The 27,038-nt window shown below is 42.6% G+C and overlaps 1 protein-coding gene and 1 long non-coding RNA gene across 6 annotated transcripts in view; one reads left to right on the top strand and one right to left on the bottom strand.

The window, feature by feature from the left end:
* pik3c2b (phosphatidylinositol-4-phosphate 3-kinase, catalytic subunit type 2 beta) overlaps positions 1-26,627 on the top strand; it is a 79,539-nt gene extending 52,912 nt beyond the window's left edge. For 2 of the 4 annotated variants that reach the window (XM_060068623.1, XM_060068622.1), the window contains exons 30-33: positions 17,134-17,221; positions 23,370-23,476; positions 23,752-23,880; positions 24,599-26,627. In XM_060068623.1, the coding sequence (XP_059924606.1) occupies positions 17,134-17,221; positions 23,370-23,476; positions 23,752-23,880; positions 24,599-24,790 (516 nt within the window). In that variant the 3' untranslated portion in view covers positions 24,791-26,627. The remainder of the gene's footprint in view (positions 1-17,133; positions 17,222-23,369; positions 23,477-23,751; positions 23,881-24,598) is intronic. The other 2 variants (XR_009528615.1, XM_060068624.1) reach the window with 2 other exon arrangements.
* On the bottom strand, positions 4,731-8,281 carry LOC132470813 (uncharacterized). Of its 2 annotated transcripts, none has more exons than XR_009528713.1 (2): positions 7,785-8,281; positions 4,731-5,736 (listed from the first exon to the last, which is right to left on the bottom strand). It is a non-coding gene; the product is annotated as an uncharacterized LOC132470813 (long non-coding RNA). The 2 variants fall into 2 exon arrangements; XR_009528712.1 differs by having other exon boundaries at positions 4,731-5,716.
* Positions 26,628-27,038: the final 411 nt, after the last annotated feature.

Genomic DNA, 27,038 nt, shown 5'->3' with positions numbered 1-27,038 from the left:
TAATAGGGCTAGGCTAGTATAAACTGAATAAACAAATCGAATAAACAAATAATTAAAGTATTTCATTTTGATGGTGATGGTTTTAGCATATCATTTAGCTTTGTTAAATGTTTCTTTGTCTTACAATAGGCCTAATCATTAATAATAAAACACACCTGCCACAGCACTGTTTTTTTTTCCGGGGGGGGGGGGGGGGGGGGGGGGGGGGGCATCCAACATTTGTGCCCAGGGTCCTGTGACTGCTTAATCCGGGCCTGCTCAAATGCACCGAAGTAGGACTCTATCTCAGTCTCTCGAAACATAGGAACTAGGGATGGGCACGAGTAATAAATTCCAAACTCGAGTGATCGAAGGAATTCCTCGAGGATCAATCGAGTACTCGTTTATCTATTTTATTTTTTTGGTTAACCCTAACCCTAACGGCAATATTACCAACCAAACATGTAGCCTAATGCTTATTCTCAATCAGTCAGAGTCATCAGTCTATTCATTATTTATTAATAACCTATTATTAATTATTTCATTACTTATTATTAACGTTCAAAACACATCCTTACCAAAAACAAATAAATATGCGTCGAACAATTTATCGTCGAACAAAGGCCTATAACGGTTTAAAAAAATTAATGAAACATTATGCGAAAACCGAAATCAATTCTTCAAACCAGTATATCGACGTGCTCTGGAGACAGACGAGAGCGCATTCTGTTAACTATCAGTCCCGCGGCGGAGAGCACTCGCTCCGCTGGAACGGAGGTGGCGGGGATAAGCAGCTGCTGCTTTGCCAGAACGCTCAGTTTTTTGTACCGATCCCCGTTTGACTTCCACCAGTCCATGGGGTTTTGATGTGGACGGATGCATGGCTCATTGAAATACGCTTCTAGCTCGTTGGCATCGCTAGTATTTAGCTCGGAGATGAGCAGCGATGTTCTCTGCTGTGTGTCTCTCATCCGAGCTAGGAGTCTCCAGCACCGCTGTCTTCAGGTCCCGGTCATCTCCCACACAGTGACAGGTAACTGTAACACAGGACTCAGTTGTGAGGGAAGTCCACGCGTCTTGCTGTCACCAGGTCGGCCTTTAACTGCTCCCTTTTCTCCGCGTACATTTTCTCCACTCGAGCAGTGATGGTGCGCCGCGATGGCACCGTGTATTCAGGCTCTATAAAGGCCATGAGATCACGGAACCCCTTCTGATCCACAAAACTCAGAGGCAGCATCTCTTGTGATCATTGATGTAATCAGCGTTGTGATTTTCTCTCCACGGCCGGGATTACAGCTGCGTTTTGCGGCGGTGAAAATAGCCGACACACTTTGTTGCTGCGGGTCTGCTTTCCCGAACTCACCGCTGTGTTTTAGGAGCATATGTTGCCGCATAGTACTTGTAGTACTTTGATAGCTCAATTTGGCATTCAATTTACATTCAACCTTATGATCTCCTATTTCAGATTTTTTTTTCCAGACATTGCTTTGTTTTGTTCTAACCGCCATCTCTTAACTTGTTGAATGAAAATTATTCGTGGTGCACACGGCACGGTGCGCGCCAGTGGCGCCAAACAGAAAATGTATACATTTTCTTCAGAAAACTTTAACTCGAGTTTGTGTCCATCAAACCGAGTTCATTTGTAACGAGTAGTAGGGGAGAGCCGGGTCGATTGAAACACTTTTCAGTTAAACGTCTTTTTCAAAGATGACGTTACGTATACAAATAATTTCAACATGTGATCAACAACTCACATGTGTGTTATCTTAGTTTCAAGTGTAATTTAATACATATGTTGGATGATCGAGCTGTTTTTTAACTTTGAAAGTAAGTTGACATCTGTTTCAAACGCCCCGCCTAGTCGGGACGTTTGAAACACACATGCGGGACGAATGAAACAGCATATTTTAAAAAGAAACTATTGAACTTACTCTTGTTTTTATGCAATATACCGGACAACATAGTAGTGTATTCGTCATTGCTAAAATTGCACATAATTCCGCATAATATAAATAGGTTAAAATATATTTTTGGCCCGTGCGTAATTGTGCGTAATTGTCAAGATGCACATTTCGATTAAAACTCACCTTTCTTCTTTTGGACGACTAAATTTGCATTAAATTTACTTATTACCCTGTCCTAAGTCATGTTTAAGGATACACAGTTGAACATCCTTTTATTTATTTAAACAAAAACTACCACGTCAACCGGATAACATGACTCCTGTTGCGTTTGAAACAAGTGTTTCAATCGTCCCGACAGCGACTACTGACACTTAAACCTTTTTTACCTCTAAACTTCAAAACTCTGACATCGCACACTTTAACACAGGTTTAAGTACTAATTCATCTGTTGTATAGTCATATTATTATGGCATGAGACAAAAAACACAACTATTTATTACAAAAGAACTACCGCAGGAAGGATTTTAGTTAGCGGTCTCTAAAACAGGTTTGGGGGATAACATTTGAACGGTGGGACGTCATTACATGAAATTTCGTGGGGTTGGTCAGTCTTGCGTGCTGAACGTAGTGACGAAATTTGACGTGAAAGCCTTGCGTGGTTCTCGAGGAAATCGCTGTGTTTCAATCGACCCGGCTCTCCCCTACTCGAGTAATCGATTCCTCACGCCCATCCCTAATAGGAACCATTGCCACATTCTTACGAACGTCAAAGACGTTATCAGGATCTGACAGTGATTGAACTCTAACTGGCGCATCCTAACAGCCGTTTCTGACTCCAATTTCTTTAACTCGAGCTCTGACTCAAGCTCTAACTTCTTTAGTTCCAACTCTCTCCGGAGTTGAAACTCTCGCTCTTCCTTCTTATCCTGCGTCCTCTGCTGAAGACGAGCCACACGCATTTTCACTCGGGCACTTGCCATGTCGGGCACTTGCCATGTGAGGTAGAGAGTGGCTCAAACCGTGGCATCGTGTACAGTTTTAGCCCATTCAATTCAATTTTATTTGTATAGCCCTTAATCACCATTACAGTCTCAAAGGGCTTAACAGGCCAAATATTTGTGACACCCCCCTTTACCCATGCCCCCACACGGGCAAGAAAAAACTCGGTTGAATCAGCAAGGAAGAAATCTTGAGAAGAAACGCAGTGTAGGGGATCCCTTCTTCCAGGGATGGTCAGGAGTGCAATGGGTGCCACAGATGGCATACAGGTAAATACATGTACATCATATTAAAATGGTGATGGGGTTCTGGCCGGTTATCCATGAGGAGAGTCCAGGCATCCAGTCCAGCACCCGCAGCACGCTACAACTGACAGAATAGTGAATTAGAACGGAAAAGTACATAGTGGGAATGTATAATGTAATAAGAAAAGCACAAGCAAACAGAGTAGTCTTCACTACGCATCTGTTGTTTTCACACTCCAAATGCAAGATTGTAGAGGTGCGTTTTGAGCTTCCCTTTGAATAGCTCCACAGAGTCAGCTTCCCTGATCGCTGATGGCAGCCTATTCCATAAAAAGGGGGCTCGATAGGCAAATGCTCTCTGTCCAGCCGATTTCTTTTTAACCTTCGGCAATGAAAGAAGGCCGGCTCCCGAAGACCGGAGAGACCGAGAAGGACTATAAGGAATAATCAGGTCCTTCAGGTACAATGGAGATAGTCCATGCAAGGCTTTATAGGTTAGCAATAGCACCTTAAAGTCTGATCTGAAAGTTATTGGTAGCCAATGTAAAGAGGCGAGAATAGGTGTAATATGATCAAACTTTCTCGTTCTGGTCAGCAATCTAGCTGCCGCATTGTGTACCAGCTGTAGACTCTTTATAGTAGAGTTCGGTAATCCCGAGAACAGTGCATTGCAATAGTCCAGTCTTGACGAGACAAACGCATGAATCAGTGTCTCTGCATCCGCTACAGATAACATTGATCTGATTCTTGCAATGTTTCTCAAATGGAAAAAGGCAATTCTAGTTATACTTCTTATATGCTGATCAAAGCATAGTTGAGGGTCAAACAAGACACCAAGATTTCTGACGGATGCACTCTGTGGGATGGCGAAGCCATCCAACCATAGAGAGACATCCTCAAACTTTTCCCGGTCCCGCTTCGAGCCGATAATCATAAGCTCTGTCTTCCCAGTATTAAGCTGTAGGAAGTTTTGTGACATCCAGCCCTTCACAGCAGCCAAACAGGACTCAACCTTTTGAATCTGGGCAGAATCCCCGGAATCTACAGGAATGTAGAGCTGGGTGTCATCCGCATAGCAATGGAAACTAATTCCGAAGCCACGGATAACGTCACCGAGGGGAAGCATATAAATTGCAAAAAGCAATGGACCAAGAACCGACCCTTGTGGTACGCCAAAGCGCAATTTATAATGCTTTGATTCTGCACCCTCATGAAGCACAAATTGGGTTCTATCTGTGAGGTACGATTCAAGCCAACCAAAAGCCGTACCCCCGAAACCAACATAGTGTTCAAGACGGTGAAGAAGAGTGCCATGGTCAATCGTATCAAACGCAGCGCTCAGATCCAACATCACAAGCATTGTGCTTGTGTTTTTATCCAAAGCAAGAAGGATGTCATTTACAACTCTTGTAATAGCAGTTTCAGTTGAGTGGAAATTCCTGAACCCCGACTGGAAAGGTTCGAAGAGATTATTCCTCGTCAAATAATCAACAATTTGCTTTGCTACAATCCTTTCCTGTACCTTAGACAAGAAGGGCAGATTCGATATAGGCCGATAGTTCCTGACTAATTCAGGATCTAGGCCAGGCTTTTTGAGTAGCGGTTTTAACACCGCAGCCTTGAAATTGGAAGGAACAATTCCTGTTGAAAACGAAAGATTCATAAGCAAGAGGATAACAGGCCCCACCGTTGGAAAAAGTTCCTTAAGAACCCTAGAAGGGAGCGGATCCAACATACAAGTTGTTGGCTTTGAGGCCTTTATCACCCTTTCAAGTTCCACCAAGGAAATCGCCTTAAACTCCAAAAGAGTTGCGTCAGAGTTCACCATCCTACTTGGCAGAACCCCATCCTGCCCCACAGGATGTGTAGGATTAGCCGCCCGGTAAGCATCAATTTCCTCTCTAATTGATTGAATCTTATTCTCAAAGAAATCCATGAATTCACCTGCCGAGATCGAGGAGCCTACGGTCTGATTCTGTTTCTGAGTGAGACTCCTCACCGTGTCAAAAAGAAACTTAGGATTATTTCTATTCAAATTAATGATACTAGAAAAGTAGGCATTCCTGGCGATAGTCAGCGCACCCTTATAGGTGACCAGACTATTATGCCATGCAAGATGAAAGACCTCAAGTTTAGTCGAGCGCCATTTGCGTTCAAGGATCCTGCAATTTCGCTTCAAAATGCGAGTTTCTGCATTAAACCAACGAGCTGGTTTTTTCAATGTTCGTTTTTTAGTTACGTACGGAGCAACTGAATCAATGGCAACAGACAAGGCAATGTTGAGGTCATCAGTAAGGCACTCCACAGAACCACTATAGTTACAGAGAGGTGCAAGTGAACCAGATAACTTATCTTCCATGGCTGTAATGGTTGCAGGTGTGATGCGGCGACAGCTGAAAGTAGCTTGCTGATTGTCGCAGGGGCAGGATACCACCACCTGGAAAGTGAGCAAAAAGTGGTCTGATAAAGCTGAGGTGTAGGAAGAGACCACTAGCTGCGAAATGTCAACACCGCGGGTCAGAACGAGATCCAACGTGTTTCCACCGATGTGGGTTGGTTGCTGGACGAGCTGTTTGAAGCCAAGCGTATCTGTAATGGACAGAAAAGCCCTTGCGAGGGCATCAGACGGGTTATTCACGTGAATGTTGAAATCCCCAATAAGCAAAATATTGTCTGAATATGTAGCCAAATCAGCTGCAAAGTCAGAAAACTCATCCAGAAAAACTGAATACGGTCCTGGAGGGCGGTATACTACAGCTAAAACAAAAGAGTCTGGAACTCGTTTTGCTTCTCGAGGAGCTGAGGTGCAGAGCGCTAGCACCTCAAAGGATCTGAAAATATATCTATTCTTCGGCTTTAAATTAAGCTTAGAATTAGATATCAGGGCTACTCCACCACCTTTCTTAACTTCTCTAGATACTTGGGTGCTAACGTAATGGGGTGGAGTAGCTTCGTTTAAGGCTAGAAACTCATCTGGTTTTAACCAGGTTTCAGAAAGCCCCAGTATGTCGATCTTTTTATCAATAATTAAATCATGGACCAAGAGCGCCTTCGATGAAAGCGACCTTATGTTCATGAACCCTATTCTGAGTACTTCCCTTTTATTATTTTCAGGGGGAGTCTGGTTAACACTCAGCTCTGAAGCGGTCAAGGGGATACCGCGGTTTCGACATACTGGTTGCGGCCCTCGTCTGCGGGTTTTACACCTCGAGACAGCGCGAGGCCGCACCACCGTACATATAGGTACAGGGTTATTTTCAGAGGGAGTCTGGTTAACACTCAGCTCTGAGGCGATCAGTGGGATCGCCAGAGTTGGACTTACTGGTCGCGGCGCTCGCCTGCGGGTTTTACACCTCGGGACAGAGCGGGGCCGCGCCACCGTACATATAGGTACAGTGTTAATTTCAGGGGGAGTCCGGTTAGTTGTTAGTATTTGATTTGACATGCGGTTTATCATGCGATTTGCCATGCGATTTTGCACGCCTGTACTAGGTACAGCGTTAATTTCTGAGGGAGTGTGGTTAACACTCAGCTCTGTCATGCGAGTTAACATGCGATTTTGCACGACTGTACATATAGGTACAGCGTTAATTTCATGCGATGCGTCATGCGTCATGCGATTTACCATGCAATTTGACATGCGATTTGACATGCGGTTTGACATGCAGTTTTGGCCCACCGTACATATAGGTACAGCGTTAGTTACAGAGGGAGTCCGGTTAACACTCAGCTCTGAAACAATTGGTGCAATAGATCCTGGTTCCCCTAACCCATCTGCTATTCTAGACTCTGCAACGTAGACTATCATGTTGCTAGCAGGTTTACTAAACTCCTGCAGCCCAGCGTGCTGTGAGTGGATGAGTCACGCGTGACTAAGACATCTATCTATGTTTTTTGACATAATTGAGGCACCTAACCCAGTAGGGTGTAGGCCGTCTCTCATGAGCACACCAGGGCGACCCCACAGGGAGGGCCAGTTATCTATGAAACCAAAGCCCTGCTCTGAGCTATATAGGGCCAGCCAGCGATTTAGAGACAATAGTCTACTATAACGCTCATCATTACCCTTATCGGGTAGAGGGCCAGAGAGAATTAATCGATGCCGACACATCTTTCTGGCGAAGTCACAAAGCCTAGCTATGTTGCTTTTTGTGACCTCAGTTTGTCTTGTCCTAGCATCGTTGGTGCCAACATGAACTACAATGTTGTCGAAGCTAATGTCGGTGTTTGGTGCATCTAATCTAACTCCGTATGAGGTCTCACCGCATGTTAGCACCCTAAGTTTAGCTTCAATGTCGGGAGCCCTGGCCCCGGGTAGGCAAATAACTGTCGCTGGCGAGTGTAGCCTAACTTTACGTGTAACAGAGTCACCTATGACTAGCGTTTCTACCCCCGAAAAAGACTTGCGAGGCAGGGTACTGACCGCAACCTGCCTCGCAAGTGGTTCTGCCGACAGGATTGCCTTGACGGAGTCACTGCTAACGATAGCGTTAGCTCCACGAGTCCGCCTGGCGGGTCTCTTCTCTATACTTTCTGGAATAACTGTTTTCTCTACTCTCGCTACCCTTTCATCCTCTAACTGAGAGATACGTCTCTCTAACAGAGCTATCTTATCCATGAGAAAGGCAGAGCAAGAACAATCCCAATCCATGCTTACCGTGGTTGATGCAGACGGAGCTCCGGCGAGGAAACAGCGAATACAGTACAGAGTATGCAGAACAGGTCACAGATATAACTACCGAAAAATAGATACAAACCGAGATAGCAGGTCGACGCTAAGCGTCCTGCTAACCAAACCAAACAAACCAAACCAAGCCGGCTACCCGGAAGTTGCGTCTGCGGCGTCACACGGCTGCGTCTGCGGCGTCACACTGCAGCCTTCGGATCAGCCTGTGGAGAGCATGTGGAGAGAGCACAGTGCAAACCCTCGGATACAGAGACACTGTTAAAAACCCTCGGATACGGAGACACTGTTAGAACCCTTGGCTACAGAGACACTGTTAAAAACCCTCGGCTACAGAGACATTGTTAAAACCCTCGGCTACAGAGGCACTGTTAAAACCCTTGGATACAGAGAAACTGTTAAAACCCTCGGCTACAGAGACACTGTTAAAAACCCTCGGATACAGAGACACAGTTAAAACCCTCGGATACAAAGACACTGTTAAAACCCTCGGATACAGAGACACTGTTAAAAACCCTCGGATACAAAGACACTGTTAAAACCCTTGGATACAGAGACACTGTTAAACCCTGTGTGTGTGTGTGTTAAAACCCTGTGTGTGTGCGTTAGACACTGTTAAAACCCTGGGATACAGAGACACTGTTAAAACCCTTCGGATACAGAGACACTGTTAAAACCCTGGGATACAGAGACACGGTTAAAACCCTCGGCTACAGAGACACAATAAAAAACAAGCACAACTAGACAATAATTTAGCTCCAGTCGTCTTGTCCCGGTGTCCTCGCACAGCCTCCAGGCAGCCCAGCACGCAATGTTCTGAACAAACGTCAGCTGCTTCCTGCTTCCTGTCAGCTGGCCAATCAGCTTCCTGAATGAATGGCTGAATATTGTCCCCACTATCCTCTCCCTCTGGAGTAAGACCACCAGGCTGAGGCTCAACCACCCTTTCCTGTCTCTCCTCCGAGGACACCGCTGCCATAGCCCCAGCTATCGCACCAGGTGACCCTTCCAAAACCTGTGAAGCAAGAATTCCCCTCTCCACCAATCCTAGCAAAAGGACCGCTTTCAGCTTTTTCTTAATAAGAGACCTTGACACAGACATACCATAGTACTCGGCAATGGTACACAAATCATCCTTCCTACAGCCATCAATCTGACTTAAAGTAGGATGAGCCACAAACTCTTCTATGCTAAATACTGCCATAATAGCAGAGGGAAGGTAAGAAGAGCCACAAGCTAGTCATGTAGCTAAGCTACTAACAAATAGTGCAACAACACCAACATGTATATCCAATGAGCTTACTTCCTCTTTCACTAGTGACAAGTGCGATGAGTGTCAATGCTAGGTGCCTACACACACACACACACACACACACACACACACCAATACCAAGCCCAGCCTTATAAAAAAAAATAAAAAATTCCCCAGCTTCTACCTAAATCTACCTGTCTTCTGGAGCTTGCCGGGCTCGAGGCGACTTGAAAGGCTAAACTTCGGCGGCCGGAGCCCTGAAACGCCTACCTCCGTCAGGGAACAAGTCCCCACCCAGGATTCACTCCGAAAACAAAAAATGAGGAAAACAACAAATGAGTGCCCGAAGGAAAGACTATACAGTCCAGCTGGACACTCCCCTACCTAACTGAGGAAGCCGCTATAACTGTTTAGCTAAGACTTAACACCAGGCCAAACAGACAATGACACTCACCACGCTAGCCACCACTGCTAATGCTACACCTACAAACCTGAGCTTTTCCAATAACCAACTATCGAACTACTCCTTGTCGCTTCCCGGATGAGCCCCCACTTGTTACGACCCCAAATAGTATCCAGGGGGATCTGGGGAGTAACAAAGAATATTTCTAGATTCTGGGGGACAAGGAGGAGACACGGACAGAGGTAACGGTAAGCAAAAGGTTTATTGATGGGCCAAAGAACTAAGAACCACTTTCCCAAAAGAGGAAAGCACAAATCAAAATAACTAACTCCAAATACTCCACTACTCAGAACTACAACAACGGCACTCCGTCGCTAGCTCCCACACACAAACAATTGTCAACTGCTTGATGGCACAAAAGGCCCTGTGCAGCTGTTTGCTCCCAGCTTGTATAGCCCTCAGATGAGCACAGGTGCACTACATTTCCTGATTGCCAGGGTTGCAATCAGAAAGGGGGTGGGGAGAAAGGTCATCTGGGGAGAGAACACAAACTAACACAAACACAACACAAACACAACACACTAGATCCGTAACACCGGTAGACAGTGTTGTGTGTAACGCGTAACAAAGTAGGTAACCCGTTAATAGAGTAACGTAACTACTTTTTTAACGTAAAAAGTACACCCCCTGAAAATAACTACTGAAAATATGGTCAGGAAACGTAGTTCCTTCAGCGCAATGTTACTTTTCCAAGGGACAGATATTACAGCGATAGTGCCCTCTCAGGCAGTATGCTATTGCATATTGCACATGCTTGCGCAATAGTCCCCTCACAAGCTCTCAGTCCACACTGTACGAGACAGACGCTGGTAGCGTGAAGCTTTCTCTGCATCTCAGACATCGCTTCTGCACGCATATTCCAAAGCCAGTCCTTCAGTGACCGACGCTAAAGTGCCTTTGCCAACAGTCGGTATTTGACGTTCTCGGAGTGAGACTGTGTTGCCTTACGCAGGTAAACAGTGACGCGTTTGTTATCTTGTTCCACCGCTGTTTTTTTATGGAAGTAAATCTGTGCCATCCGATTTTGAAAAAAAAAGCCATTGAATTCTAAGCACTGAACATTTATGCATTGATTTAACGGACATGGATTTTTTGCCTCTGAATTTAACTCTTAAAATAGTCAATAAATCATTTTCAGCTTTATTTTTCAATGTTACAATCTCATCTCATCTCATCTCATCATCTCATTTTCCTCCGCTTATCCGGGGTCGAGTCGCGGGGGGAGCAGCTCAAGCAGGGGGCCCCAGACTTCCCTTTCCAATTCAAATTACAATTCAAAATAAATTATTCAACGTTAAAATATCCCCAAATTCAACATGCCAAATTCAGCTACAAAATTCAATGTATGAAAATTCAGTGTAAACATCCGGAGATCCAAGGAAGAGCAATCTATCCTAGATGCTTGATCGTCAAGCAAAAAGAGCGACCGGGTGTTACACAGAATTCTGCGACCCACCGAAAAGTGTGACCCCAGGGGGCACTTTTGCACATTTTCTGCGACGTGCACGAGTTTGAAGCGTAGACAGGCATGAGGTCGTTCACGTGCGGAAACATATACGAGCTTAAAACTTAACGTTTTTATCGTCATCGATCACTCGGATTCTAGGTATTCGTTTTGTGACACCGGGCGAACGTTCAGTGGCTGGAGCAAAACGGTTGATATGCCTGTGTGGTGGCATAACAAGAGCGCAACGAGTGCGCAGAGCCACCGAGTGCGCCGCACCGAGTGACATGATACAGATTTGAGGATGATTAAAAGCAGGTTGCTGTCGGGCGCTTTTTAACGATGCACGCCGTGCTTCCACTGGAACTACAAGCTGATGCCGCTTCAGTTGTCCAATACTGTCGGCTCTGCGCTCTCGTTCCACAGTGGCCAGCGGGCTTCAGATCGCCCCAGCATCAGACCAAACGTAGGCAAAGGGACCTCTGATCACCCAAAATTGGTGCCCTAATAAATTGGGCTCCCTTACCCAATACAATTACCCTTACGCTGCATGTAAATCCAGCCCAAGCACTGCAGTCACACACACACTTCACATACAGGCATTAGTTGATCGTTTATTTCATACTGCAGTAAAAAAAAATCGTACACAACAAAAACATAAATTAAAAGATAAGAACCCCCCAACACCTCACCTTGATATTAAATGTGCTTAATAAATAAACAAATATATATTTGATTAGTATTTTACAGACTGATACAATGTATAGGGCGTTTAGTGAGGTCCACCGCCGTTGCTTCTCACCCAATAAAAACTTGATTTACCTTTGCACATTTCCTATTATACTGTGTAAAATGCTGTTTAGAATGAACGTTTGTATCAAGAAAGAAAGAACTAGCGATTGACGCTCTTATTCTCGCTCTCCTTGCTTGACCGCGATCTAGCACCTAGGATCGATTGCTCTTCCATGGGTCCCCGGATGTTAACGTTGAATTTTCATACATTGAATTTTGCAGCTGAATTTGGCAGGTTGAATTTGGGGATATGGAAAATATTTAAGTTGAATTATTTAACTTTGAATATTTGATTTTGAATGTTTTAACAGTGAAAAATATAGCTGAAAAAGTTTTTTTGGAAAAAAAATTACGAGTTAAATTCAGAGGCAAAAAATCCAGATTATTATTACAATGCATAAATATTCAGTGCTTAGAATTCAATGATTTTTTATTTTCAAAATCAGATGGCACAGATTTACTTCCAGAAAAAAACAGCGGTGGGACAAGATAACAAACGCTGTCACTGTTTACCTGTGTAAGGCAACACAGTCTCACTCAAAGAACATCAAAACCGACTGTTGGCAAAGGCACTTTAGCGTCGGTCGCTGACGGGAAATTTACCCTTCGGCGTCGGTCGCTGACGGGAAAGGTACCCTTCGGCGGCGTCTGCAGATGGAGATGGGGTTCAATTCACTACAATGTAATGCCATCCCCGGCGATGTTTGACGTTCAGAGCGGGTGCTCCAGCAGCCCATTCACTCCTGTATTAACCCTACTACGGCACTAATAGACGCAGTGAGCATCTTTCCTATTGGATAGTTTTTAGGATCTTTTTCTGGTAAAATGGCGGACATACTATTTATTCTGGGTGGAAAATAAGATATTTTAGTATAGTTACGCCATTAAAGTGTTTATGTTAACATTTTTAGAGGGAAATGTGCATTTTACTTTCATAATCTTTGCTCAGTGTGATGTTTGGTTTGATAGTTATGAAGAAGAATATTTCACGTCTCGACAGAAATATAATAACATGGTTGCTATGATGGTTGCTATGGACACTGAAACCAGCAGCTTGCATGCCGTTTAAATCATGGCTATAAAACCTTTGTCTTTGCTGATTATGTTAGTTTATGTTACCGTGTAATGATGTTATTTTATTTAACAACTTTAAAAAAACCTTTAAGCAGGTCATTATCAGGAAAGTAGTAAGCCCCGGCGCGAAGCGGAGGTGTCTTATAATTCAAAAAAATAATTCACCGCCGGAGGTCGGGAAGGCCCATGCAAGTGAACGCAGCGTTCAACAGAGCTGTGTAATAAATATCTATATTTACTTATATATTTATTATATACGGAGACCATCAGACCTCCTCGAAGCAACGAGAATGGTCTATTCAATTTAAGATGGGTGTGCGAGAATAGGATTATAGCGCCATACCGTCAATATAAATTTCATTCAATGAATATACAGATCTTGTTATAACGATAATTGAATAAAAGCTATGGTCAACTTATAATATTATAACTAAATAATTGTATATTTATATATAATATATATTTTAATATTTAATTAATTAAATACAATAACAGCTTTTAACATGTGACATGCATACGTTCTTATTACGCACGTGATCCTACGCGCGTATCGCATTCAGTGTCGTACCTTAAGGGCTAGAACTCCAAATCTCGGTTATGTCTTTCTCGGGTCCCCGGGAAATGTGCGTATACATTTTGGCAACTCTAGCTAGCTCGAAAAGGCGGGAAAAGGGGCGTCAACTCCAACAGTAGAGTAAATGTACATAAGACAGAGGTTAGTTTGTAGTGCCCATTTTTTGTGGGATGGAGGTGTCCATTTGTGGCTTAAGGTTGGAGGCACAGTTGGCCTGTGGAAAAGTTTTTGAAGTCTGTGGTCAAAAGGAGCCGGCACCACTCCGCTTATGAGATAACAAAAAGTTAATCATCCATCATAGCAACCATGTTATTATATTTTTGTCGAGACCTGAAATATTCTTCGTCATAACTATCAAACCAAACATCCTTCACATTCACAGAGCAAAGATTAATAAAATAAAATCCACATTTCTCGCAAACACTTTTAATGGCATAACTATACCAAAATATTGTATTTTCCACCCAGAATAAAAAGTATGTCTACCATTTTCACCGAAAAATATCCTAAAAACGATCCAATAGGAAAGATGCTCACAGCGTCTATTAGAGCCGTAGTCAGGTTAATACAGGAGTTAATGGGATGCTGGAGCACCCGCTCTGTACGTCAAACATCGACGGGGATGGCATTACATTGTAGTGAATTGCACCCCATCTCCCTCTGAAGACGACGCCGGAGGGTACCTTTCCCGTCAGCGACCGACGTTCAAGTGCCCTTGCCAACTGTTGGTATTTGACGTTCTCGGAGTGAGACTGTATTGTGTAAGGACATAGTTCCCTTTCAAAATGTCGATAGCAGTGTTGGGAACGTTACTATAAAAAGTTATTAGTTATAGATACTCACTACTTGTTCCAAAAAGTAACTGAGTTAGTAACTAAATTACTCTATAATAAAAGTAACTAGTTACCAGGGAAAGTAACTATTTGCGTTACTGTAAAAAAAAAAGAATGTCAAATAATTAGATTTTTTCTTAATGTGTTAAATGGTTGAACTGCCCATTCAAGGACCTGATGTACTTCCAACTGAATTTTAATTTGCTTGGTTGCAAAGGCTGTGGAACATCTGCCGAATACTACAGAAAATGCCAACTTTTAATCGGATTGCTCCGGACTCGCTATTTCTGCTGCTTCATCGAATCTGTTTGGTGTGTGCTTGTGCGTTTGCGTGTGTGTGTGTGTGTGTGTGCATGTGTGTGTGTGTTAGGAAAGGAGCCTCAATGCTTCCTTTAACCCTCCTTTAGCATAGGTTACTCCTGAGCTTCCTTTGCGAACGGAAAGGAGATAGTGGTATCCCATAATCCTTTACGGTGGCAATATTTAAAGCAACATGCCACCGACGGAGTTTACCGACCAGAGTTTCCGTTGTCCGGTAATTACCGGTCATTGACCGGAAAAAAATGAGGAGGACCGAAAATTCTAAATGTCTCTGGTCAGAATAACCAATGGAAATAATTCTTTCTGCGCAATTTGAATTTTGTTTAAATATGCTACAGTGGTCATTTGTTTTGCCAATTCATGTAAAACAATGAGGGTTTTGATTGTAGCGTAAGCCTGTGTGAAAAAATAAATAGGTTGTTACATTTCGTCCACTCGCTCAAATGGATCACTATAGCCTACCGTCGGCGGCACGGTAGTTACCGACTCTACGCGAAGACGCATGAGAGATGCGGTAAAGCATAAGAATAGAAGAGAAGAAAATATAATTGATAATAACGGATACCAATTCCAGAAACATAATTATTGAATTAATTTGTTGCTGGTTAGTAAGCACATAAAATACACCATAAGAAAAGAAAATGCCAACTTCACATTTAAGAAAGACTACTAGGGGCAGTTAATTTCAACATCAACAGAAGTCTAGCCTCTTTTTTTTCACATGTGAATTGGAATTCAAGTGGCCTAAAATGTTCCCGTTGGCCAAGTTCGACCTAAGTGATTCTCACTGTTGGCGATAACCTGATTGAAATCAGTACGACAAGAACGCATGGATCAAAGAGCGCTTGTTTAGTCAATATTCGGAAAATTGTAGTTTCACATTAGAGACGCTAGAGGTCGGCAATACCAGCCGTCGTGCAATGACGTCGGTTAGGAAGAGTGGAGTCGAATTAATTTTAAACAGTGCCGTCTTTTCCTATGTTCGAAAGGAAGCACCTTTTCATCTCCTCCTCATCTCCTTACGCCGTTACCGTACAGTAACGGTAACGGCGTTGTAACAACGGAAACATGAATTAGTTAGATTACCCCGTTACTAAAAATTAACAGCGTTACCTAGTACCGTTCTTTTAAACGGCATTATTAATAAACACTGTTCGATAGAAATGGCTTTAAAGTGATGGTCAGAACACTCGATCCCAGGAAGCATTAGCTGCCTGCACACACTTCAGCCAAATTGAGATGCCAAAACTATACGGCAATGTCAGCGAGCAAGTGGAGAAAGAAATCCCTACTATTAAACTTTAGGGTTTTTCAGAGATGGTAGTAACTTGAGAAAAGTTTTAGCATTTTCTTTATGCAGCTTTACTGCCTAACCAGGATTTTACCCCTTCAGAAGCATTTATATCGAAATTAGAAGATAAAATTAACATACCGTGATATATTACCGTTACCGTCTATGCCTAAAATCATACCGTGACATACTTTTTTGTATACTGAACTCCACTGAACAGGCAACCAGAGGAGCCTGTTCAGTGGAAGGCTGCTCCTTCCCAAAGTTAGGACCCACAGACTAAAGAACTCCTTCGTCCCTCATGCCATCACACTCTACAACTCCTCACTCGGGGGGAGGAGGAGGAGGAAATAGAGTGAAGAGGACAGAAGGGAAGGAGTGGTGCACTGTGCAATAACAATAACCTAATCTACCCACATACATACCTGGACACTCTTCTTTTTTTGTGCAATAACCTAATCCATCGCTTAATTTAACTGCTAATTTAATTTACCGGTATTTAACTGCTAATTTCTGCGAATGTCATTTGTCATTTATCATTTATTTATTTATTTATTTATTTATCCACTGTATGACATACACAATGCCATAAACAGCCATATATTTATCTATATTTATCCTCTATACAGTTCTCTACATTTATTTATTTTATTTTACTTGAATCCTGTTTTACTTGTATTCTTATCTCTACTTTCTATATTAGCTAAGAGTTTATTGTTCACTGTTTATAGTTGGCTAAGAGTTTATTGTTTTATCTTATATTGTATATAGATATTGTGTTGTGTTTCTGTTAGCTACTGGAAATTCAATTTCCTTGAGGGAGTCATCCCAAAAAGATCAATAAAGTCTAAGTCTAAAGCACTGCCTCTGGCATTCAGTAGGCATGAAATAGAACCGTTACATGCGTTACTCTCGGTTCGAAGAATAGTTAGTTTCTACTTTACACAACACCTAGTGGCTTGAACTGAAATGATCTATCTCAATAAACTACTGCATTAACTGCAAATAAATTACATTACAGCACAACTTGAGACTTGAGACAACTTGAGGCATATGTGGACCTCACCAGCAATGACTGGACCACTGAGTGTTGCTGTTTCAGAGGCAATATAGTGTTTGAAAACCGAGTTGTTATTTGTGTCGATCAACAATATTACAATAATTAATGTACCAAATATTATCAGATACATATAAAGGCAGAACATTTGGGATTTGTCCATTTCTTTGTAGACCTCGATGTGGTTTGAAGTGTCTGACTGTCTAAACTCTTCTCTTCAGTGTGACCTCATCTACACCTTTTTCCACCCGCTGCCGAGAGACGAGAGACCAGGCACCCCCCTCCAGCCCCTGCACAACAAACCAGCCGGTAAACACTGCTCACACACACTAACAAAGCAGCCGGTTACCACGGCTCACACAAACACTAACAAACCAGCCGGTAAAAACTGCTCACACAAACACTGACAATCCAGCCAGTAACCACTGCTCACACAAACACTAACAAACCAGCCGGTTAACACTGCTCATGTGAGCTGCTCCGCCTGCTCCTTCCCTACACCCTGGTTACTAATTTGTTTATCAAACTCTAACAAACAGAAACATCATCTCTGACCAGGGCCCAGTTTCCCGAAAGCATCGTTAGCCTAAGTGGATCGTGAAGCGCGTCGTACGAGCATCATACAGTTTTCAAACCGTTTCCCGAAAGCATCGTTGGTAACGAACGTCGTGAAAACGCTCGTTCGTTAAAAGCTAACGAGGACTCCAGGGGTACTCGTAGGATGCTAAGAGCATCGTTAGCCTACTATAGCCTCAGTGGCGTCACCAGCGGACATTCCGTGTATTGGATGTGTTTTATTAAAAGGCAAGGCAACTTTATTTATATAGCACTTTTCATACACAAGGCAGACTCAAAGTGCTTCACATATAAACATTGTCATACAATAAAATAAAATAATAGATAAGTAAAATAAAACGTATGCAAAGACATGGGTAAAATAGAAAGTTAAAAAGGCATTTTAGTATTAAAATAGAAAATAAAGGCAAAGTTAAAAAAGCTTTTTAGAAAGTGCAATGTATTTAACATTTAGAAGAAAGCTAAAGCAAACATAAAAGTCTTCGGTCTTGTTTTAAAGGTGCTCAGAGTTGGGGCAAGTCTTAAATCCTCAGGGAGTTTATTCCAGCTATTTGTTGCATAGCAACTAAATCCTGCTTTCCCATGTTTCGTGTTTACTCTGGGAATAATTAGCAGATTGTTCTCAGAGGATCTTAGTGGTCTAGAAGGCTTATGTAGTGGAAGCATATCAGTTAAATATTTTGGGCCTGAACCATGTAGGTTAGCAACATGATTTTAAAATCAATTCTCTGACTTACAGGAAGCCAATGTAACGATTTCAGAATTGGTGTAATATGTTCAAATTGTTATGGTCTTTGTTAGAACTCTAGCAGCAGCATTCTGAACAAGCTGAAGCTTCCTCAGAGTTTGTTTTGGGAGACCTGTAAGGAGACCATTGCAGTAATCAAGCTTACTAGTGATAAAGGAATGTACAAGTTTTTGTAAGTCTTCGATGGACATGAGCCCTCAAAGTCTTGCTACCTTTTTTAAGGTGATAATATGCAGATTTTGTAACTGATTTGATGTGACTGTCAAAATGTAAATCTGAATCCATGATAACCCCTAGATTTCTGGCTTTGATTGAGGTTTTCAGGGACAGAGAGTGAAGGTGTTGGGTTCCTTTAAGCCTTTCCGTTTTAGAACCAAATACAATTATCTCTGTTTTGTGTTCATTTAGTTGAAGGAAATTTCGGCACATCCATTCTTTCACTTGCTCAATGCACTGGCACAGCAGATCTATGGGCCGATAGTCATTTGGTGATAGCGATACATAGATTTGCGTGTCATCAGCATAGCAATGATGGTCAATATTGTTATTTTGCATGATTTGCCCTTCAATTTTATCAGTATAAAAAGCTGCAAACTCATTGCATTTCTGCTTGGAATGGAGATCAGGTGGAATTTGTGTTGGGGGGTTGGTCAGTCTGTCAACAGTTGCAAACAGGGTTTTTGCATTATTAGTGTTGATTTTAATGATATTGGAGAAAAATGTTTCTCTCGCACTTTTTAACTCTAAATTGTAGGCACGGAGGCTCTCTTTATAGATATCATGTTGAATATGAAGTTTTGTTTTACGCCAGATGCGTTCAACCTTCCTGCATTCTTTTTCTGTGCCGTTACAGAAGCAGCTTTTCTCCAGGGTGCCTTTTGCTTTCCATAAATCGTTTTAACCTTATAAGGTGCAATGACATCTATGACTTTCAAAATTTTCAAATTAAAGTTTTCTACAAGATCATCATCAGCAGAACATGGGTTGAGAGGTAGTAGCAAGTAGATGGCCTTTTTAAAAAGTACATTAGAATCTTCATTGATATACCGTTTTTTAATAATAATAATAATAATACATTAAATTTAGAGGCGCCTTTCAAGACACCCAAGGTCACCTTACAGAGCATATAGTCATCATTCAAAACTATGTAAAACAGACTAGGAATAAAAGGAAAACAGAGGTTAAACATGAATAATAATAATAATTAATAACACTCAAAGACGCCTAAAGTGAAGGGGGGACCTCACCACCAATATGTAGCACCCACTTGGGTGATGCACGGCAGCCAATCGGTGCCAGAACGCTCACTACACACCAGCTTGAGGTGGAGAGTTAGGGATGAGGTGGAGAGTGAGGGAAAAGAACATTTAAACACTATCGACCATATTTAAACACTATCGATCACATTTAAACAATATCGACCACATGTAAACACTATCGACCACATTTAAACACTATCGACCATATTTAAACACTATGGACCACATGTAAACCCTATCGACCACATGTAAACACTATCGCCCACATTTAAACACTATCACCCACATTTAAACACTATGGACCACACGTAAACCCTATCGACCACATTTAAACACTAACGCCCACATTTAAACACTATCGCCCACATTTAAACACTATGGACCACATTTAAACACTATGGACCACATGTAAACCCTATCGACCACATGTAAACCCTATCGACCATATATAAACACTATCGACCACATTTAAACATGTAAACCCTATCGACCACATTTAAACACTATCGACCACATTTAAACACTATCGACCACAAGTAAACACTAGCGATCATATTTAAACACTATCGACCACATTTAAACATGTAAACCCTATCAACCACATTCAAACATGTAAACCCCTCTCGACCACATTTAAACCCTATCGACCATATTCAAACACTATCGACTAGTGATGGTTGAATCTGAGTCAATCGGATTCAAAGAACCGAATCCTTACATTCACCCATGAGTCACGAGTCCGTGGTCTAAATTAACCCGAATCTTTCGGTTCTGGCAGCTACGGACGACATTATTAAAACAATGCACGAATGTCATCAAACTGTAGGTCTATAACAACATTAACACATCCGTTTTTCATCTGCATAGTAACTTAGATTAAGCATACGGACCCGGAGCTGCCAGCTGCGTGGTTGAATAAGAACTTCCTGTAGACAGAGCTGTACACAGATCCAGATCCATAGACTGAGCGAATTCATGGGTCGGATTTGTATCCGGTTGAGTGAAAGACTAACTCAAAGGATTCAGATGAAATGGGTCTGACTCGTATCCGGCTGGGTGAAAGAATAACTCAAAGGACTCAGTTTAAATGGGTCGGACTCGTATCTGGTTGAGTGAAAGACTAACTCAAAGGATTCAGATGAAATGGGTCTGACTCGTATCCGGCTGGGTGAAAGAATAACTCAAAGGACTCAGTTGAAATGGGTCGGACTCGTATCTGGTTGAGTGAAAGATAACTCAAATTACTCATATTGAATGGGTCGGACTCATATCCTGTTGAGTGAAAGACCAACTCAACGGACTCATACTAAATGGGTCGGGCTCATACTGAATGTAAATCGTTAAACTCTTTTGTTACAAATGCATTATTTTACGAGAGATTGTATTCTAAAATGAAAGTGGCTTATTAAAAATAAAGTTGTTTGCTGACTATGTGAACTCTCAGAATATTTCTGTGTTTGACGAGCTTCGAAGAGAAAAAAAATTAATCCATACGTTTTTTTCCTAATTCAGATAGCAGTCACGTTGGCGACATCTCCGATGTTCGCAATGCATCCTTTTTAATATTCAAATATGTTCCATAATGTTCGGCCTGCGCTGAGAAAGTCCTTCTTGCGTATTTCCCCTGGATATCCTCAAAACTGCATTACAGTGGTTTGCTGTGAGCGTGCGCATTAGGCACTAGGGAGTGGGCTGCTGGGCTCATTCAGCGACAAAATTTCAACTGATTCAGATTCAAAGGACTCAAAAGATTCGGATCTTTTTAGTGATTCACTCAAAGGACTATGAATCTTCTAAGTGAATCGAAATTCCCATCACTACTATCGACCACATTTAAACACTATCGACCATATTTAAACACTATCGACCACATTCAAACCCTATGTTTTTTGACAGTATTTGATTTTGTCTGAATGTCAGGAATAAAAGATATGTTAAAGAAAACGCAAAAGTGGTCAGACAAGGAAGGATCAGTCACAGAGAGATCAGAAACATTGAGGCCCTTTGTGATAACCAGGTCTAGAGTGTGCCCCTTACAATGAGTAGCCTCTTTCACCTGTTTAGACAGTTCAAATGTGTCCAAAATGGTAAAAAAAAAAATTAAAACACATCCAATACCACGGAATGCCCAATTGTCAAAATTTCGCAACCAAAAACAGTGGTTACTGCCGATACATAACTCATAGACTACTGTTAGATTCAAACAGCAATGATAGAGACATGTTAGAAGTCAACAACAACATATTTTTTTGCAGCAATTTAAAATTCCAAAAATACATGCGCAGCCGAAATGAACCGATCAAACGCCACGTCACAAGGCATATAATAAAATCGAATGATTCCATTGCTCTTGTTTGGGAGGTCGCTTTCGAGTTGCACTTGCTGTCTCCCTCAGATTTTATATTCAACCATCGTGGTTAAAATGTCCTCATATTGATCAATGACAGAAGACATAGGCTACTGTAGACAAGAATCATGCTGAGACCAGCGGGTGTCGGATAATTTCTGCAGGCGTTTTTTGTTGCGATTGTTTGCATTAAGCACTGTCACCGGCGCTTCGGTGAGGCTGTGATGAAGTTCACTATTCATTGGACCGTGTCTAGACAGTAACGAACATCCGTGACCATAGTTAATCGCGTTTGTAGTCTACACTCAGACGTGAACTCATTATTGCATGCGGGTGTCTTCATTAAAAAAAAAATTAAAACATTCGGGAGTATGCAATAATACAAATTATTCTAAAGAGGTCTAGACTCCGTGCGCAGCCCCGCCTTCTCCAGTGAACCAAGAAAGCCCGCGCCGGGTTGACCCCCTCGGTTTTATACAGGAAACTTGAGATAAAAAGGTGAAATCACCGGGCATGCCAAGCTGCGACCGAATCGGCGTGGCAGCGATTAAAGACCTATAGCCTACATCATCCTGCCCAACAATATAGGCAGGATCTAGACCAAGCTCTCCTAATCGAGTCAACAATAGCCGTGTGTCAATGCCTAGCCTCTGCGTTTGAATGATAATGAATGAATGGAACGTTGCATTTTTAATGTCTACAAATATTCTAGACTAGAGAGTGCACGCCAATCAATGAAACCTTATGCAGAATCAGATAAAGTCTTTGCTGCGCAAAGCATGTTTCAGAAATCAGCACCTAGTTGTCACACAAGCTATTTTTGATTTTTGTAATATGGATGGGGGGAAATGCCGTGAAAAAATGTACGCACAGTGCATTCAGCATTACGACCGATACATATGTCGGCTTAGGCCTAATCAATTGTGTTTTAATATCTTTAGCATTCAAATTATTGCAGTCTATTCTTTTCATTGGCTACTCTGCTGTTGGCCTTGATGGGGAGATATTTTAACCCCATTTTCCTGCGACATTCCTGCGTCTCCCTCAGTACGGAGCCCATTTCAGCACCGTGTCAGTAGACAGTTATAATCCTACGAACGTAGTGATCACGTTCATGTTAAGAGTAGTTTCGGGAAACGCTCTAAAGAAATTCACGATGGTTCGTGAGATCCATCATGAGAATGATCGTACAAGCGAAGATCCATCGTTATCGGGAAACAAGGCCAAGGTCACATGCTGAGCAAAGTCCTGATCCGGTCATGCATGTTTCAGGAAGTAGTTGATCTCAAATTATATTTGGTTAACGTTTGCTTCTTGTCGGCACATACCATCTTAGTGATAATTTTCTGTTTGAAAAATCATGTGCTCTTTTAGCACATTGCAATAGTTAATATTTAATGTAATATTTATTTTGGTCCTCCACCAATGGTTGAAGAAGAGAGAGAAACCAAAACAACATTGCGGTGAGGTGATTCTCTGTGGCCGTGTTCTGGTTGTGCTCCAGATTAATTGATGCTTTGTCTTCAGAGCTCTCCTGGTCGCCCACCTCGGGGAAGGACATGGGGGAGGTCAAGCTGTCCATCTCCTACAAGAGTGACAAGCTGTTCATCATGGTCATGCACATACGCGGCCTGGTAAGTTGTTGTTGTGTGGGTTCACTCCCCTATGGTTCAGCAGGTTAAAGGTCAGCAGGTTAAGAGTGGATTCACTCCCCTCTGAGTCAGCAGGTTAAAGGTCAGCAGGTTATGTGTTGGTTCACTCCCTTCTGGGTCAACGGATTAAAGGTAAGCAAGTTAAAGGTTAGCAGGTTACAGTGTGGGTTCACTCCCCCCTGGGTCATCAGGCTATAGGTCAGCAGGTTAAAGTGTGTGTGTGTTGTGCCTCATCTCTTACCGGTACCTGACACCAGCAGCCCCTCCAGGACGGGACGGACCCGGACCCCTATGTGAAGCTCTACCTGCTGCCGGACCCCCAAAAGACCAGCAAGAAGAAGACCAAGGCTGCACGGCGCACCTGCAACCCCACCTACAACGAGATGGTGAGCACAGCCCCACCCACCAGCTGGGAGGGGAGGAGCAGTCTGGATCTCAGGGTCTGGCCTGTCTGAAGACCAGAGTAACTCAGGGTCTGACCCATCTGAAGACCAGAGTAACTCAGGGTCTGACCCGTCTGAAGACCAGAGTAACTCAGGTTCTGACCCGTCAGAGGACCAGCGTAACTCAGGGTAACAGCGCTGTCATAATGGTTGCAAGTAGTGCTGTCATAATGGGTGCCAACATCGCTGTCATAATGGGTGCTAACAGGGCTATCTTAAGTTTAGACCATATATCCTGACAGTCTGTTCCTCCTGTACTGCTGACTGTTCCTCCTGTACAGCTGACTGACTGTTCCTCCTGTACAGCTGACTGACTGTTCCTCCAGTACAGCTGATTGACTGTTCCTCCTGTACAGCTGACTGACTGTTCCTCCTGTACAGCTGACTGACTGTTCCTCCTGTACAGCTGACTGACTGTTCCTCCTGTACAGCTGACTGTATGTTACTCCTGTACAGCTGACTGACTGTTCCTCCTGTACAGCTGACTGACTGTTCCTCCTGTACAGCTGACTGTCTGTTCCTCCTGTACAGCTGACTGACTGTTCCTCCTGTACAGCTGACTGACTGTTCCTCCTGTACAGCTGACTGACTGTTCCTCCTGTACAGCTGACTGTCTGTTCCTCCTGTACAGCTGACTGACTGTTCCCCCTGTTCCCCTCAGCTGGTGTATGAACGCATCCCCCACGGGGACCTGGACCAGAGGGTGATCCACCTGCGGGTGCTGGGGGACGGGCCCTTCTGGGAGAACTCCCTGCTGGGGGAGACTTTCATCCCCCTGAAGAAGCTCCTTCCTGGTCAGCACTGGGTGGACTGGCATCGGCTGGGCCTTGAGGGCCTGGAGGTGGCCCGCTGACACACAAGGTGTGTGTGTGTGTGTGTGTGTGTGTGTGTGTGTGTGTGTGTGTGTGTGTGTGTGTGTGTGTGTGTGTGTGTGTGTGTGTGTGTGTGTGTGTGTGTGTGTGTGTGTGTGTGTGTGTGTGTGTGTGTGTGTGTGTGTGAGATACAAGAGGAAAGCAAAAAAATGCCTTCCTGAAGAAAGGCTGATTGACAATGGATTGATCATCAGCTCTGTGAGGTAGTGGACATTTTCTCACACCATATTTAGTTTTCTTTCAAATGTGAGTTCTAATTTCGGCTTATATTACAGAGTGATTTTGTTCAGATCTTTTATGTTTTTTTGTTTACATTGCCTAGTGTGTAGATATGCAGAAGTAGAACTATGCCGTGCAAATGTGTTTTGCAGGAAAGGAAGGACTATTTGGACTTAAGATTTTGACAGTCCTTTATGTATATTCTGTACAGCTCTAGTCTGTGTATTTTCTGCTGTTGAGTAGCTGTTATGCTAAAATGTTGTACAGCACGAGCTACCTTAGCAGTCAATGTTACTTGTCAAAACTAACACCACGGGCAGACTCTGTATTTGGCTTTTAGTCATTCTAAATGTTGAGCTGAAAATTAAAAATGAACCAATATGTAGACTATTTTTTTCTCTTGGGAAGGATGCATGGGTGTTGATTCATTTGTATGTGTGCATGTGTCTTTGTTTGTGTGAGTGTGTGTCCATATGAGAGAATCTGAATACTTTATTGGATTTTATGCAGTGCTCTTCTGATTGTAACCCATCTTTTGTGTTTTTTTTATCTGAACTTATAAAATCACTGTTTCATTCCCTTAAAGATCCTGTGAATCACAAAGAATATGTATACATCTTTTTTTAACTAAATGAATATCGGTAACCGCTTAAAAACACTGCATTACGTGTACTTGTACTTCAATGCATTATTAGATTTGTGCAGAACTGCAAAACTGTGAGAACCAGTTGAGCCAGAAACCATGCAGATAGCTTCCAGGGAAAATCTAAATACAGTTTAAAATGTGGACTGAATGACTGACACATAATCTAACATGAAGATCACTTAACTCGTTGGCATTGAGCTTTAGATTCACTGCTGAAGTTGTGGAATTTCTAAATTTTTGGTGAAATTTAGAAGTTTCTCTAAATGGCCCTAGATCTCATGGTGATCTCGGCATATTCTGCAAGCACATTCAATTGATGGTGTGAGGTTTCTATTTTTGAACACTGCCTATTTCTGTATGATGTGCAAAAGTAAGGAGATGGGAAACCTTGGCTCATCATGCATCAGCACAAAATGGTCTTCAGAATTCCAAGATGGACAGGAGGCTGTTAAAAGAGTGCCAAAAAATAACTTAAAGGTCAAGAACAGTCTGGGGGTCTAACCTTTGTAACTCTATCCTGGCTTCACTCAAACATCAGTCACCAGTATCAGTTTGGGATCCTGCCAGCCAATGAATGAAAGTAAGGGCGTCGAAGCACTTATGTATTTTGGTGAATCCAAGTAACAGTGAATCACCATACAAGTCCTTCACCAAGTGTCCTAAATAGCAAAGTGCTCTATTGCTATTTGTTTGACAAAGATTTTGGTAAGGATGTTTCAGTGAAGCCAGGACCGAGAGCTACAGGGATTTGGTCACAAAGACCTGTGTTGTCGGGTTATTATGAAAGGCATTTGAACCATGGCCCGTTGAAGGTGTGTTGTATATAATGCGCGTAGCCTTTAATGTTAATACGTTCCAATTGAACTGGATATGATGCATGTAAATAAGGCCAAAATTATCAATGTGATTTGATTTAACTTTGTTTTTGTGAATAAATAACAGCTGTATTGTAACACTTTTGGAACATGTTTTTGTAATATTATTTGCACTTCAGAATACACTTTAATCCTAAATCAAGTTAAAGAATAAATGTTATAATAATAATAATAATGGATTGAATTTATTTAGCGCTTTTCTAGACACTCAAAGACGCTTTTACAGGGAAGGGGGAACCTCACTAACAACCACCAGTGTGTAGCACCCACTTGGGTGATGCACGGCAGCCAATCTGCGCCAGAACGCTCACCACACACCAGCTTGAGGTGGAGATTGACGGAATTAATGAGTCAGCCAATTATACAGGAGGATGATTAGGGGGCCAGAATGATTGAACCTGGTTGGGCCAGGCTATCACTGATCTGTGGATCAGTGATCCTGATTCTGATTCTGTGGACTGAATCAGTGATAACTGATTCAGTCCACAG

This window comes from Gadus macrocephalus, chromosome 13 (genome assembly GCF_031168955.1).
Source record: "Gadus macrocephalus chromosome 13, ASM3116895v1".
Taxonomy (NCBI): Eukaryota; Metazoa; Chordata; class Actinopteri; order Gadiformes; family Gadidae; genus Gadus; species Gadus macrocephalus.
This window is presented reverse-complemented; position numbering and strand designations above follow the sequence as displayed.